The sequence below is a fragment of the Pteronotus mesoamericanus genome, unplaced genomic scaffold (assembly GCF_021234165.1).
Source record: "Pteronotus mesoamericanus isolate MK-2021 breed Mesoamerican mustached bat unplaced genomic scaffold, CSHL_Meso_final contig_1242, whole genome shotgun sequence".
In the NCBI taxonomy this organism is placed as follows: domain Eukaryota; kingdom Metazoa; phylum Chordata; class Mammalia; order Chiroptera; family Mormoopidae; genus Pteronotus; species Pteronotus mesoamericanus.
In genome coordinates this window covers 1,891,243-1,904,062 of record NW_026555053.1, presented here as the reverse complement: position 1 = coordinate 1,904,062, position 12,820 = coordinate 1,891,243, and the positions used below count along the sequence as shown (strand labels likewise).

General features: G+C 45.8%; 1 protein-coding gene across 2 annotated transcripts in view; it reads left to right on the top strand.

Annotated features, from left to right (window-relative positions):
• Positions 1 to 12,820, top strand: part of EFL1 (elongation factor like GTPase 1) — a 65,040-nt gene that overhangs the window by 9,651 nt on the left and 42,569 nt on the right. For both annotated transcript variants that reach the window (XM_054589057.1, XM_054589066.1), the window contains exons 8-15: positions 1,491 to 1,614; positions 3,292 to 3,368; positions 4,059 to 4,195; positions 5,143 to 5,265; positions 7,231 to 7,330; positions 7,675 to 7,826; positions 8,068 to 8,234; positions 10,234 to 10,372. In XM_054589057.1, the coding sequence (XP_054445032.1) occupies positions 1,491 to 1,614; positions 3,292 to 3,368; positions 4,059 to 4,195; positions 5,143 to 5,265; positions 7,231 to 7,330; positions 7,675 to 7,826; positions 8,068 to 8,234; positions 10,234 to 10,372 (1,019 nt within the window). The remainder of the gene's footprint in view (positions 1 to 1,490; positions 1,615 to 3,291; positions 3,369 to 4,058; positions 4,196 to 5,142; positions 5,266 to 7,230; positions 7,331 to 7,674; positions 7,827 to 8,067; positions 8,235 to 10,233; positions 10,373 to 12,820) is intronic.

The following is a 12,820-nucleotide window of genomic DNA, read 5'->3' as shown; positions in this document are numbered from 1 at the left end:
TTTGAGGTGGTTATAGATGAACTACAGTTGTAAGAAAGAATACAGAGCTCTCCTTTTGCTGGTCCCTGGAGCAGGTAACAAGACAGCGCCTGTTTCCTTTGTCAGGCACAGGAACTGTGCCCCGGGAGGTCCCCCACTGACCTCCTGTCCTCCCCTGGGGAGCAGAGGTTGAAGGTGGGAGACCAGGGTGGCTCCCTTCAGCCCGCCCTTTTCTGGGGGAAGCTGTAGGTTTGTGGAGAAGGGCCCCTCCTTCAGAAAGACAAGAAAAGTTACAAATTAATAATAGAGTAATAATAACAATTTACAGTCACATAGATTATCATGTACAAATAAATAACACATAGCCCTTATAAGTACAAGTAAAATAATATAATAGTAAAATTTTGGAAAGTTAAAAGAAAAAGTCTTCTAAATAAAGAACTGTTGGATCAAATGGGAAATAAAGGTTACTGGAGTGAATTACTTTGAAAGGAGTGGACACTTGAGGCCCCTCCAGAATGTCTAAGCGGAAGCAGGTGAATTTGGGTTCTTGAATGGCTGTTTTTCTGTCTCTTGGCCTTCAGTGAAACATGGGTATTCATCTGTGGCTGTTTCTTATAGTGCCTCCTTCGCATCTAGGCTACTGCCTGATGCCTTTCCCGGCTCTGGGTCCGACCATACTTGATCTTCCACTCTCCCAGCGTCTTGTTGCTCCCCCAGTGTCATCAGAGAATGTCAGCTCCTTGGACCCGGTTGCAGGTGACCGCTGGATTCCGGCAGTCCCCCAGCGGACCGGCATGCAAAAAATTAGTGTGTTAATGTTGGGTTCCTTCGGCAGTGGGCGAAATAGCAGGTGTCTTTCACGATGCTGGTACTTGGAGAGTTGGACTCAGACCTTAGGTTAAACACACTATTCCCTGCAGAAAAATTTTTTTCCAGGTCCTTTATCCTGCACTGTACTCAGCACCTGCATTTGCCAGGTGGCTGCCTCGTTTCTCTGAGGGCTGAGGAGAGTTGAGTAAGTGTGGGTGTGAGCTTCCTCTGCGACCCGGGGTGCAAAGAATCCCTTTTGGCAGGTCCCGGCTGTGAAGTTTGCTTTCCTCAGGAGCGAACGGCACCTGTAGCGGTGAAGGGCTGAAGCAGTCTTTTGTCGGCAGAGTTGCCATGAGCAGCTGGAGCCTGTATCCTGGTGTCTCCACTGTTTACACACAGAGAATTAAGAAAGGAGCCACGGCAGGGCTTCGATTCACAGGGGCAGAGAGGGATGGGGATGGGGATGTGCGCTCTGGGGCCAGGCTGCCAGGGCTTGGGTCCTAACCTCACTCGTCACCTGTGTAATCCCTCTGTACGAGGGGGGAGATGGTCAGTACCCCTGCGTAAGAGATGAAAGGACTACATTTAGTAACATATTGAAGCACTTGGAACAGTACATAGCACAGGAATCCTCAGGTGTTGGCTATATTCATACTTACTGTTGTTGCTAGTAACATAAACACTTGTTTTTCTTTCAGAATTGAGCACTTTGCCAAAATCTACAGTCAAAAAATTGGTATAAAAAAGGAAGTTCTTTTGAAAACATTGTGGGGAGATTATTATATAAATATGAAGGCTAAGAAGATTATGAAGGTTGATCAGGTAATGTCACGTATGTCCCCTTTGAATGTCGGTGACAGGCCTGCCTTAGGAAACACCTTTGAGAAAGGCGTGCTTTGGCTTTGGTTTGTGTGGGTCAGGACGGGAAGGATTTTTTTCACTGTATATATTTGGTTAAAGTTCATGAATCTTATATCCAGGTATTCCTTACATAGAGTCCTTTACATATAGGGGACAAAGAATTGCTTTTTTTTTTTTTTTTTAAGAGGAGAAAAACCTCAGACCCTGGTCACTTGAAGACATGCATTTTGCATCCCACAATTGTGTGTCGCCTTCCCCGTAGGGAGACAATTCTTCCACGCACCTCCGCCTGGCCCGCCCTGGGGTCCTGGCGTCGGCCAAGGCCTTCTGCCGTCCAGCGCCAGCCCCGTGAGTGCTCTGGGAGCGGGGTGCTCCCTGGGCCCCACCTTTGCAGACAGAGGCGGTGCTGGGCTGATGGGTCCGTGGCCTCAGGATCCGTTTCCGGAAGCTTTTTCCCTCATTGTGAAATTCAGGGTTTTATAAATTTACTGTCATTGATGAGTGTATAGATTCTTTCTACAAAGTACTCCTAAAGACACAGGAAAGGAAAAAATCAGAGGCCAACACTGCTTACACTATGGTTTTAATTTGTTTTATTCTTTTTGGATAAATATATATATTTCCGTTGAGATTATACTGTTTGTCTAATGGAGCTGTTTTTTGCTTGACATTATGTCTGGAAAAAGCCACCGTGAGCATCGTCCCCAGCCACCCAAAGCTTTAAATAAACAGTGTCTGTGAAAAGCAGCTTGGGCAGTGAGCTGGGGAAGCGCGTGGCTTGAGTCTGGCCTTGTGTCTGAGCTCAGCTCCAGCTCTTGCCAGCTTTGTCCCCTGTGACCTGGTTTTTTCATCTGTGAAATGGAGGGAGCAGGACATTCCTTTTCGGGTGGTTGTGATGAGTATGTGAAATCATCCAAGAAAAGCCGTGAGGATAGTTCCTGTCGCGCAAGTACCCTGCTGTTAGTGTATGTAGTGACTGCATCAGCCTTTACGTCATCGCCCTCCTGAGACTGGACATAGTTTCTATTTCTAATTTTCAAATGTTTTGATATTATAAGTAAAGCTATGGAGGGCATCTTTGCATAAATGTTTGTCTCATGTTGTCTTTTTTATTTTTTTTTAACCAAACGTTCAAAGGTAGTGGCTTAATTTTCTAATGCCTTGCCACTAGCTCTTCAAAAAGGAGGTTGCAGTTCATGGTCCCTCTGACTTGTGTGAGGGTGTCCATTGGAAGGGGCTCTTGCTATTATTTGCATGGTCTGTGAGAGCAGTGGTAGGTTTTTTTGTTTTTCATTTTCTCTCCCTTGAAATTGAGTACTCTTCATGTTCAAGAACATTCTTGAGCACGAAGTTCATGGAAAGTCCTGTCCGTGCAGAGTCAAGTTTTCGCTCAGCCTGGGTGTTGCGTGGTTTTTTTGAGGACGAAAGTGATACGTCCCCCAAGTGGTCTCACTGTTTGTGAAGTCCATAGTTCCCAGAGGAAGAGAACAATGTATTACTATAACTATTTTCCTGTACTTTACTGTTGAATAAATGTTTTCTACTAGAAATGAAACTTATAATAAAACATGTCAATAATGAATATTTAAGATACCTATTAAATACTCGGGAACTAAGCATGTATATTCCTTTTTACAGGCAAAAGGAAAGAAACCATTATTTGTACAGTTAATCCTGGAAAATATATGGAGTTTGTATGACGCTGTCTTGAAACGGTAAGACTATTTGTCTTGGGACAGTATAGTTTGCCTCAGCTCCCATGCTGGGACGGCCGAGAGAGGCGGAGAGGAGAAGAGAGCCTTTACAGACGAGCTGGTCACAGGGCTCGAAGACAACGTGTACAGGAGCGCGCGTAGCCCAAGTCAGGGGTGGCAGGAGGGGTGGAATGGGAGTATTTCATAGAGTGCCAAGGTGCAGAGATAAAAGGGTGGGAAGAGACACTGGACCTTTCTGTCTACAACCCCGGTTTAAAATAAAATGGTGATGGTAGTAGGAAAGGTGCTTGATACCTAGGATCCCTACTGGGGACCTTGGGCAAACACTTGCTCGATACAAGTGGAAAAGAAAATTTGCTGTAGTAAGTTTAGTTTCTCGGTTATTGTGGAGTTAGATTCATACCTTTTTGAGCATGTCTTTGTAAAGCAGCGTCGCCAGTTGGCATGGCCTGTGTAAGGAGGCTGCGGGGCGGCGCTTCGTGGACGGCCCTGAAGAAAGGTTCGTTTGCGAGTGCGCAAGCAGAGAGGGAGCAGCCCCTCCGTCTGTGCCGGGGGCCCTGCCCCTCGTTTTCCGTTTTTGTAGAAGAGGAATGCATAAGCGATAAACGTGTCAAGTAACGAGTTTGTTTTCATCACTGCTCCTTTATGTACGTATGTGACCTTCCCCGCCATGTTGTGTGTTTACTGTAGGGACAAAGAAAAAATTGATAAAATAGTGACTTCCTTAGGATTAAAAATTGGAGCCCGCGAGGCACGACACTCAGACCCTAAAGTCCAGATCAGTGCCATCTGCAGCCAGTGGCTGCCCATATCCCACGCTGTTCTCGGTATCCTTTATTTTAGTGGTTGTTTAATGAAGTCCCAGTTTTGACAAAACAGGAAAAAAAAGTTACTGGCCACCAAGAAATCCTTTGGAAATGATGCATTCCAATCCAAAATAAGGCTTCTGTGGTTTTTTAGTGTGTGAAACCATATTTAATAGTTAATACGAATTAGTATTTATACCAATACCAGCCTAACTGAACATATTTCTAAAAAGATATTTTTATTTTTGTTTAGTAAAAATATAAACTTTTTATTTTACTAAGTTTTACATGTAATTAGATAAGTTAGGTGTTTGTATGAGGTCACTGTTTTATGTAGTACCGTATTTTCTTTAGTGTGTTGATACTGCTCATCGTGTTAGTGATTCCAAAAAGACTTACTTTGAAATGGCTTACATTACATGAAGTAATTTCATAGGTGAATTTAAACTCTCTTCCTTCCATTGATCTGCGTGTATCAATCGTGCCCCTGTGGTGGGCAGAGGGGGCTGGTCCTGGGAGTGGACCAGCGTGTGCTCTCAGCCCAGGGCTCTGATGAGGACACTCACCCCACAGTGACACAGGCTCGGATAACGGGCTTTCTGCTGTCACAGCTGGTGGCCGATGGTGGTTTCATGAAAAGCTTATGTAGACCTAAACCCTGTGAAAAACCATTAGGATTTCGAGGTCACAGGTAGCTAAGATACCAAGCAGGCTCTGTTGTCCTCACTTGTTCGTGGATCATCAGCATATTAGGGTGTCTGTCGTAAGAACCCTCTGGGCTTGGTGAGTCCGTGAGCTCCCTGGAGGGGTAGCCATGTGTTGAGAGACGATGCACAGTGATGCAGCCGTGCGGCCGAGGCGTTCCTTGTAGAGACCTGCATGGTGACCTCGGTGTGTAGCCCGTATCGTGCGTCTGCCTTGGTGAGTGCCCTCACTCAGGTTTTTGAGTCCTTAACGACAGGCTGCAGCTATGGTGTGTCGGAAACTTCCTAGTCCCCTTGATGTCACTCCGGAGAGAGTGGAGAGACTGATGTGCGCGGGGTCGCAGGCGTTCGACTCTCTTCCACCAGAAACCCAGGCGCTGAAAGCAGGTGAGGCCCAAACGAATGCAGCGCGCGCACTCGGTTCAGTCGTCCCAGGTCAGGGCTGCTGTAGACCCCACTGCCACAGGCAGCCAACTGCATTTTCTCCCAGGGTTTCAGTTTTGCTGTCGCCGTTTTCTCTGCCAGAGGGGTGGGGGACCGGAGGCTTGGAGACCCCTTCAGCGCCGATCTCATGCCATAGTCTCGTAAGGAGGCTGCATCCCGTATTCCTAAATAGCCAGGCCTGTATCCTGAGCTGCCACATCATGCTGGGGGCCGCAGAAAAGTGGTCCCAGGGGTTGTGCTCCCCTCGGTAGCCCTGCATCTAGGCTCCCCGCGCGAAGGGCGCCCCTCTTCCAAGCTCGGTGAGGCCCTATGAACCCCGTGGCGTGCACTCACTTCTCCACTTCTTTTCTCCCCATTCGGTTGAATTTGCGATCTCTAGCCCCCAGATCCCTCCGCTGCTATTACCAGGGCCCCTCCTGACTCTCCTTCGTCCGATCATCTGACGAGATCTGTCACTGTCATTTAACACAGGTGGTCACTCCTTTCTCCGTGAGACTTTCTTCCCTTGACTTCTAGGCTTCCATGTGCTTCTGCTTTTCTCCCCGTCTCCCTGGCTCCTTATTCTTAATCTCTGTTTCTTTGGTCTCCACTTTTGTGATTTGGTGACTGTGGGGTGCCCCGAAGCAAGGGTGGTCTTTGGACCTCATCTGTTCGGCACCTGCATTCACTGTCCTGGCTTTGTCTGACAACATTGTACTTACAACTGCCACGTCTGTGGCTCCGCTGCAGCCCTGCTCCCTGAACTGCGCACGCCGTGTCCAGCTGCACACGTCCTCTCCGCCCTCGGCTGAGCAGCACTGCCACCGGGCAGCGCTCTGTATCCCGACCGGGGCTGCTGCTCCTGCTGGTCCCCTCTCCGTCACACGGACCTCCGCCCTTTCGTTGGCTCAGTCGAAAAGCCTGGGGGTCACTGATGGCTCCTACAGTCCTGCCTTTAGTCCATCTGCAAATCCTCTTTATTTTCCCCTTGAAATACACCCAGAGTTCACTGCTTCCCAGTGTTTCCACCTCTGCCTCCGTGGGCCTCGCATGGCCGCTCACCTGGCTGCTGTAATGGCTTCCCAGCTGGTGCCCCAGCTCCTGCGCTTGGCCCCCTTAGTGCTCTGGCAGCCGGCAGCAGGGATGCTGGGACAAGGCCGGGTCAGGCGGACACCCCGCAAACCTCTCACAGCCTTCCCAGGCGAGGCTACGGCCGCACGTTCAGTTCTGACTTGGGGGATTTCTTTCTTGTTTGAGTTTTACTGGTGGGTTCTTTAACTTAACGTGTAAAATATTTTGATTTTGAAAATTTTTTCAAAACATTACTAACCAATGTTATATCTCTAGTGTAGGCTAAGAAAAATGTCCATACGTGCTATGAAATGGTATAAAATTTATAGATTTAGGGAAAATTGACATCTTTGTAATAATGGATATTTCTAAGATTTTTCATTGCTGTCATGACAATATATTTTTGCCCATTTTCTACCTTGGTATCATGGGGCTTGGAAATCTCTTTGATTTTTTTGCATTTTATTGACAAGTGTCCTTATTGACTGCTGACCTTTGGTAACATTCCTCACCTCGATACCTTCTGCACTGGAAACAGGGGAGCACTTATTCGGGCTGTGCTGGGTGGTGAACCCATTTCCTAGGTTTGGCTCTGTATAGGAGGTCGCTCAGCCCTCCTCCCACTCTGCTAATTTTCCTTTTCTTTCCTCATTTTTGCCAATTCTACTTGTTCTTGCTCTCCTTTTCTAGCAATTTTATAGTATTCTAAGTGGAATTTTTATTGTAGTTATAAAAGATAATAAGCTGCTTACATATTTAGATGATGCCATAAGCGGAACACCTTAATTGTTTTCCAGGAAAAGTTTGGATTTTTAATAAGGAAAAAGATAGTGACATGTTTACTCTCCTTTTGTTTAGCTTTTATGAAATGTGGAAGTGAAGATACTGCTCCAGTTATTATCTTTGTTTCCAAAATGTTTGCAGTTGATGCAAAGGCTTTGCCTCAGAATAGGCCAAGGTAAGGCCAGGGGGGCGCTGGGCTTTGGGAATGGTGTGTGTCTCGTGGCAGGCGCGTATCTGAGGAAGGTCCCTGCTGTTGTGTGCAGCTCTGTGTGGGGCTTCGGCCCGTTGGTTTGTAAGCTCAGAATAGCTGGGGCCGCAGCATTCTCAGAGCAAGCCTGCTAGGCCTTCCCGCCTGCTGTCCAGCTGGGGAGAGACTGGGAGGAACCTTCTGCCGGCAGGGGGGACCTGGCACCAATTGTCATCTTATCCAGCCAGATTAATGCCTGCTGTTATCCTACCTGAGCCAGCTGAGAGGTGCCTGATGTTGCCAGATGGTAACATATTTCTGATACCCTTTAGACCTCTCACTCAGGAAGAAATCGCACAGAGGCGTGAGCGCGCGAGGCAGAGGCATGCGGAGAAGCTCGCAGCAGCACAGGGCCAGGCACCTTCGGGGTTGCCCTCAGACGGAAGCACCCAGGACACGAGTCCAGAGGGAGAGGAGCCAAAAGGTACCGCTGTTCTGCACAGGCTTTGCTGCAGAACTTGTTCTTGCTCGATTTGGGGCACTCCGCCTCTAGCTCTTGAGCTTCTAGCTGCAATTATAGCTTTTATCAATATTCCTTGGTTCCTGGTGCTTCTTTCCTGAAACTGGGCCAAGTATGTATCTTATAGTTATGTTCCGCCTGCTTCCAGGCAGTTCTGAGACAGGAGAGCGCGTTCTGGGCCCTCATCATCCTTTGTCTCCGGCAGGTGAGGAGCAGCAGGTGGAGAGCGGAACCCCTAAACCTGCACCACAGGAGGAAAACAGCCAGGAGGCTTTCATTGCGTTTGCTCGGGTGTTCAGTGGCGTGGCTCGAAGAGGAAAGAAAATTTTTGTCTTGGGGCCCAAATACAGCCCTGTTGAGTTTTTGCAGCGGGTAAGAATTGGAAGAAAAACGTTAGTAATATTGTTTCAAGGTTTTGGTGTCTTTGAAATTAGTGACATTGGTGATTACCTTATTGGTAGCTTTATTTCGTCTCAAGGAAGGCACATTCAGATGATCCCCGTATCTCCTCTTGTGTTGCCTTAGAGTAACATTTGGTAAACCTGCCTCATGTAGTAGCATTTAGGAAGCTAAAGTAGTATATGAACTAAGTTTTCAGGCCTTAATAATTTTAAGGCTGTCTCTTTAAGGCGAGAAGAAAAAATAGTAAGAACAGATGTCATGCGAGAGCCAGGGCAAGGGCAGATATTCAAGAAATAGGGAGATCCAGAATCGTGGTGGCGCAGGTCCAACGCGTGGGCAGTCAGCAGGTGACCAGCAACAGCTGCGTGGAAGGCCGGTCCCAGGAATTGATCAGGCGGGTCTGTAAGCAGATGAGCAGCATCCAAACACACCTGAGCCAAAGGGCCGAAGGAAACTACCAGCCAGAGCTGTGGCAGGACGTCTGTGGACATAAGCAAGTTGTCTGCAGGGTCACTTCACAACAGCTGTGGTCACAGGAGGGTGGCGATGCCAGGGGCCCAGGGAGCCTGTCGGGACCCGCAGGAAGCAGCAGACGGCACTTCCTGGCCAGGTTCCCTGAGAGGCCCTGCGGGGCTCTGGTTGGCGTCGCTTCCGGTCACTGCCTGCGTTCGTCGCGAGTCAGCGTTTTCAGTGTGTTAGCTCTATCTGTCTACTTAGGTTATTTTAAATGTTTTTCATTGATGTTTTACTATTTTCTCCATAAAGATCATTAATCATGTCTATTAGACTTATTCCTAACTACCTTATATTTTGTTGCTATTCTAAAAGGTAATGATTTTAAAAATGCATATTTTCTACTGCTGATCTGTAGATATACAGTTAACTTTTGTATATTGATCTTGTGTCTAGCGACCTTGTTAAACGGTCTTACTGATTATAATTTATGTGTAGTTTAAGTGAATGTTCGTAGTGTCTGTACGTCATTCTGTTTTTTCCTATTTAATGCTGCTTTTTAATACCTCTTTCCAGACTACCTGTAGAGTACCCTGCAGAGTTGTCGTTGAATCAGAGCGTGCACTCTTCAGTGAAAGGCTATCATTTTTATGACGTTTCTGAGCTTCACCTAACTTAGTAGCTTCTCCCTCCTCTGAGCTTTAATGAGCATATGTGCTGTCTTGCTTTGTTTGTCCCCCACTTTGTGTTTGTGACAGTAGTTATAGCCTAACATTCTTTTCTCTTCGTCGCATTTTCACAGCACCTCCGCCCTGTGGGTGCCAGAGATAAGCTGGTGATTGAGATGCTTGCGGGGTGCGCGCATTCATAGGGAGGTCACTGAGGAACTGAAGACAGTACCTTGAATACTCTTCAAGATACTGAATAATTCTTGACCACACTTGAGTAATTTGAGATGCTATCTCCACAAGAATAAGTATAATGTACAGGGAGCTCCTCAATCTATTATCCTTATAGCATATTTATATCTTAAATAAAAGTTACTCCTTTCCTTGTGTTCCTGAGCACTGGCATCAGCCGTTGCTGGATATGTGGAGGACGTTATAATAAAATTAAAACAATGTAACGTGAGAAGAGTAGTGATGACTTGAAATAATGGCCCAGTTGTCACCAGAACTGGTGTGTGAGTGTTCACGTAAACACCTGCAGGGGGTTGTGTCTGGGGGTTTTTGTGTATTAGCTTATGTGATGCGACCAGGTTACAACAGAATTTATATTAACTGAGCCATATAGCTTATGATTATTTGGGATTCTAGACTCTTTTTAAATATATGAAAGGTTTCACTATTTCAGAGTTTATTCATAAAGTGAGACTTATTTTCATATAACACCATTTCAAATTTGTGTGTTTTAGATTTGCATAAAATGTGACTGTACCACATCTTATTTTAGAACAAAAGTAACTTTATAGACATTAATTTTTTTCACTTAAATTTAATCATTTTTCTTCTCCCAGGTGCCATTAGGCTTCTCAGCTCCCCTGGATGACCTCCCCCCAGTCCCCCACATGGCGTGCTGCACGCTGGACCACCTGTACCTCCTGATGGGACGGGAGCTGCAAGATCTCGAGGAGGTGCCACCAGGCAACGTGCTGGGTAGGACGGTGCTGTGTGTCACGTGTGTCTGCTCTGAGGGTTACATGTCACAGACTTGGTGACGCCTTTGAAGGAAAGGGCTGATCTCCCTTTTTGTTTGGTTCTTCTTTTCTGGTGTGCTTAGACTTTAACTTAGTGCTTTTGAGTAATCAGTAACTTGCTGTGAGTTATGGTAGTTGTTTTAAAAGGAAACGAGTGCTGTTCAGGTAATCTGTGAGTGCTCCAAACGATGGTGTTTTTGTTTGGTAGCAAGAATTCCCGCTAACGTAAAAGTCAGCCCAGATGACTAAGGCTCTTCTGGTTCTAAATCATTGGAATCTGTTAAGGCTTGTGTGTCTTGGAGAACAATCTTACTTCAGTAATTAGGATATTTCTCTTCCTCATGTTCATTAGAAGGAACAGTAAATTTTTAATTTGGTTACTTCGTTGGATTGGTAACCTATTTGAATGGCTCCATCAAAACATCTGGAACTAGTTACCAGCCTTACAGTCAGAATTACCTTTTTAGGCACATTTCATTTGTTCATTGATTTAAAAACTGGAGTATATGTAGCAGTAGCAGCATTCGTATGCCAGTTTCACAAGCCAGGTGTTAAATGATAGCAGCTTTTCAAAGCTAGGAGTGAGTTGAAGGCAGGACAGAGAAAGCCAAGGATTCTGTTTGGTAATACGTGAAAAGCAAACAGCCCAAGAGGAAGTTTGCGATGCTGGCATCCCGGCTGTCGGGTTGCCAGGCTGAGCTGACTGAGACCAGGCTTGTCGGCACAGCTTTTTAAAATTTTAGGACTGGCTTGTCTTCTTACGGGGAGTTTGGTAGAGGCGGGGAGTGAAATGAAAAGCATAAGATGGGTGGCTGATGGAGTGAACCAGTCCGCACGTTCCCATTGTCCGCTGCACAGTAAACCCCCCGCGGCCTTGTGGCTGAACGCACAGACAGCCTTACTTTCTCATGAGTCTGCCGCTGAGCAGGGTTTGGTCGGACGTCACTCACATGGCTGGTGGTTGACACTGTTTGTCTCCCCGGTCATCTGTTGGGAGTGGGACTGGGTCTGGGACGTGTGGCCTTTCCACCTGGCTGCTAGGCTTCCGCACAGCACGGTGGTTGGGTTCTGCCCACAGCGGGTGAGCATCTCAGTAGGAGGAGGAAGGAGGAAGCTTTATCAGCTTTTATGACCCAGCCTCCAGAACCTTCTGTCACATCGTCTTTGTTAGATAGAAGTGAGTCACTGAAGCTGGCCTATATCCAAAGGGAGAGAACCAACTCCACCTTTTAATGGGAGACGTTTCAAAGAATTTGTGGACATGTTTTAAAACGGCCCTACCACTAATCATGGGTAACCTCATGTTTTCTTTTATATGTTAGCAGACCCATGATAGGACCCAGATCACAAAGTAAAACATAGTGATGTTTATAGTGATCAGGGCAATTTCATTTTGTTTTTTTTTTTTACTCTTGTTAGCTTATAGGGAAAGTTATAATTCCTGTTTAATAGGAAGATAGTAGCAGAGTGACGGACTGATAGCCATATGCTTTCCATCAGACACGATCAAGTCAGTTATCAAATGCAGATGAAAATCTTTGTTAGGGGAGGAAATGAAAACATTGTACGGAATTCTTGGACGAGTCCGTGCGATGTCAGGGTCTTCAGGAGAGTCCGGCTATTGGCGCTGGAGCAGCGCAGATTGCAGTTTTGAACTTGGCCATAACTCACTTGGAGAGTTTATACTGACCGGTAAGTATGGAATACATTTTGTGGTCTGGAAATAGTTAAAGTTTAAAATTATTTAATTCTAACCTGATGTTTGAGAAGTTGGTATAGATGGGACCAGGGAGACCTCACATGTTTAAACACAATAGCTTTTTGTTCAGTTCCCTACTGAGAATATCTCTAAAAGTAAATGTTTGCTACAGACGCCTGTTAAAATGTGAGGGGAAATTGAATTAGTATTCCAAATCCTTTGCCTTTTCTTATACACTTTCCGATCTCTTCCATATGGTTAAATCTTTAAAATTTCAGGGGCTTATTTTAAGAGGAAATATGATAGTCCCCTTTTTACAACATGAGGAAAATAATGAATACTACTTAGCGTTTTTCTGAACTGGTTTTGGTTCTGCCATGGTAGGTTTCTGGGTTGATAAGAAGTCGGTGTGGTTTGAATGCGTGTCTGTGTGTTTCCTTAGCAAGTGGGGTTTTACCAACAGATTTGATTTGATTTATTTAAAGGAAAATCTCAGCAGTTTGTGATTATTAAACCTTGTCATAGATTTATAATACTAAATTCACTAACTAGTGAATTTCTTTTAAATATACTTTATTAGCAGCCTCACCAATTGGAAAGAATTTAACCAATAAACAACTAGAGGCCTTACTAGTAACTTCTTAACATTTACTTAGTTTCAACTGAGTTTAATAATTTTTCCTTTACCGGGATGATAATGATTTTATT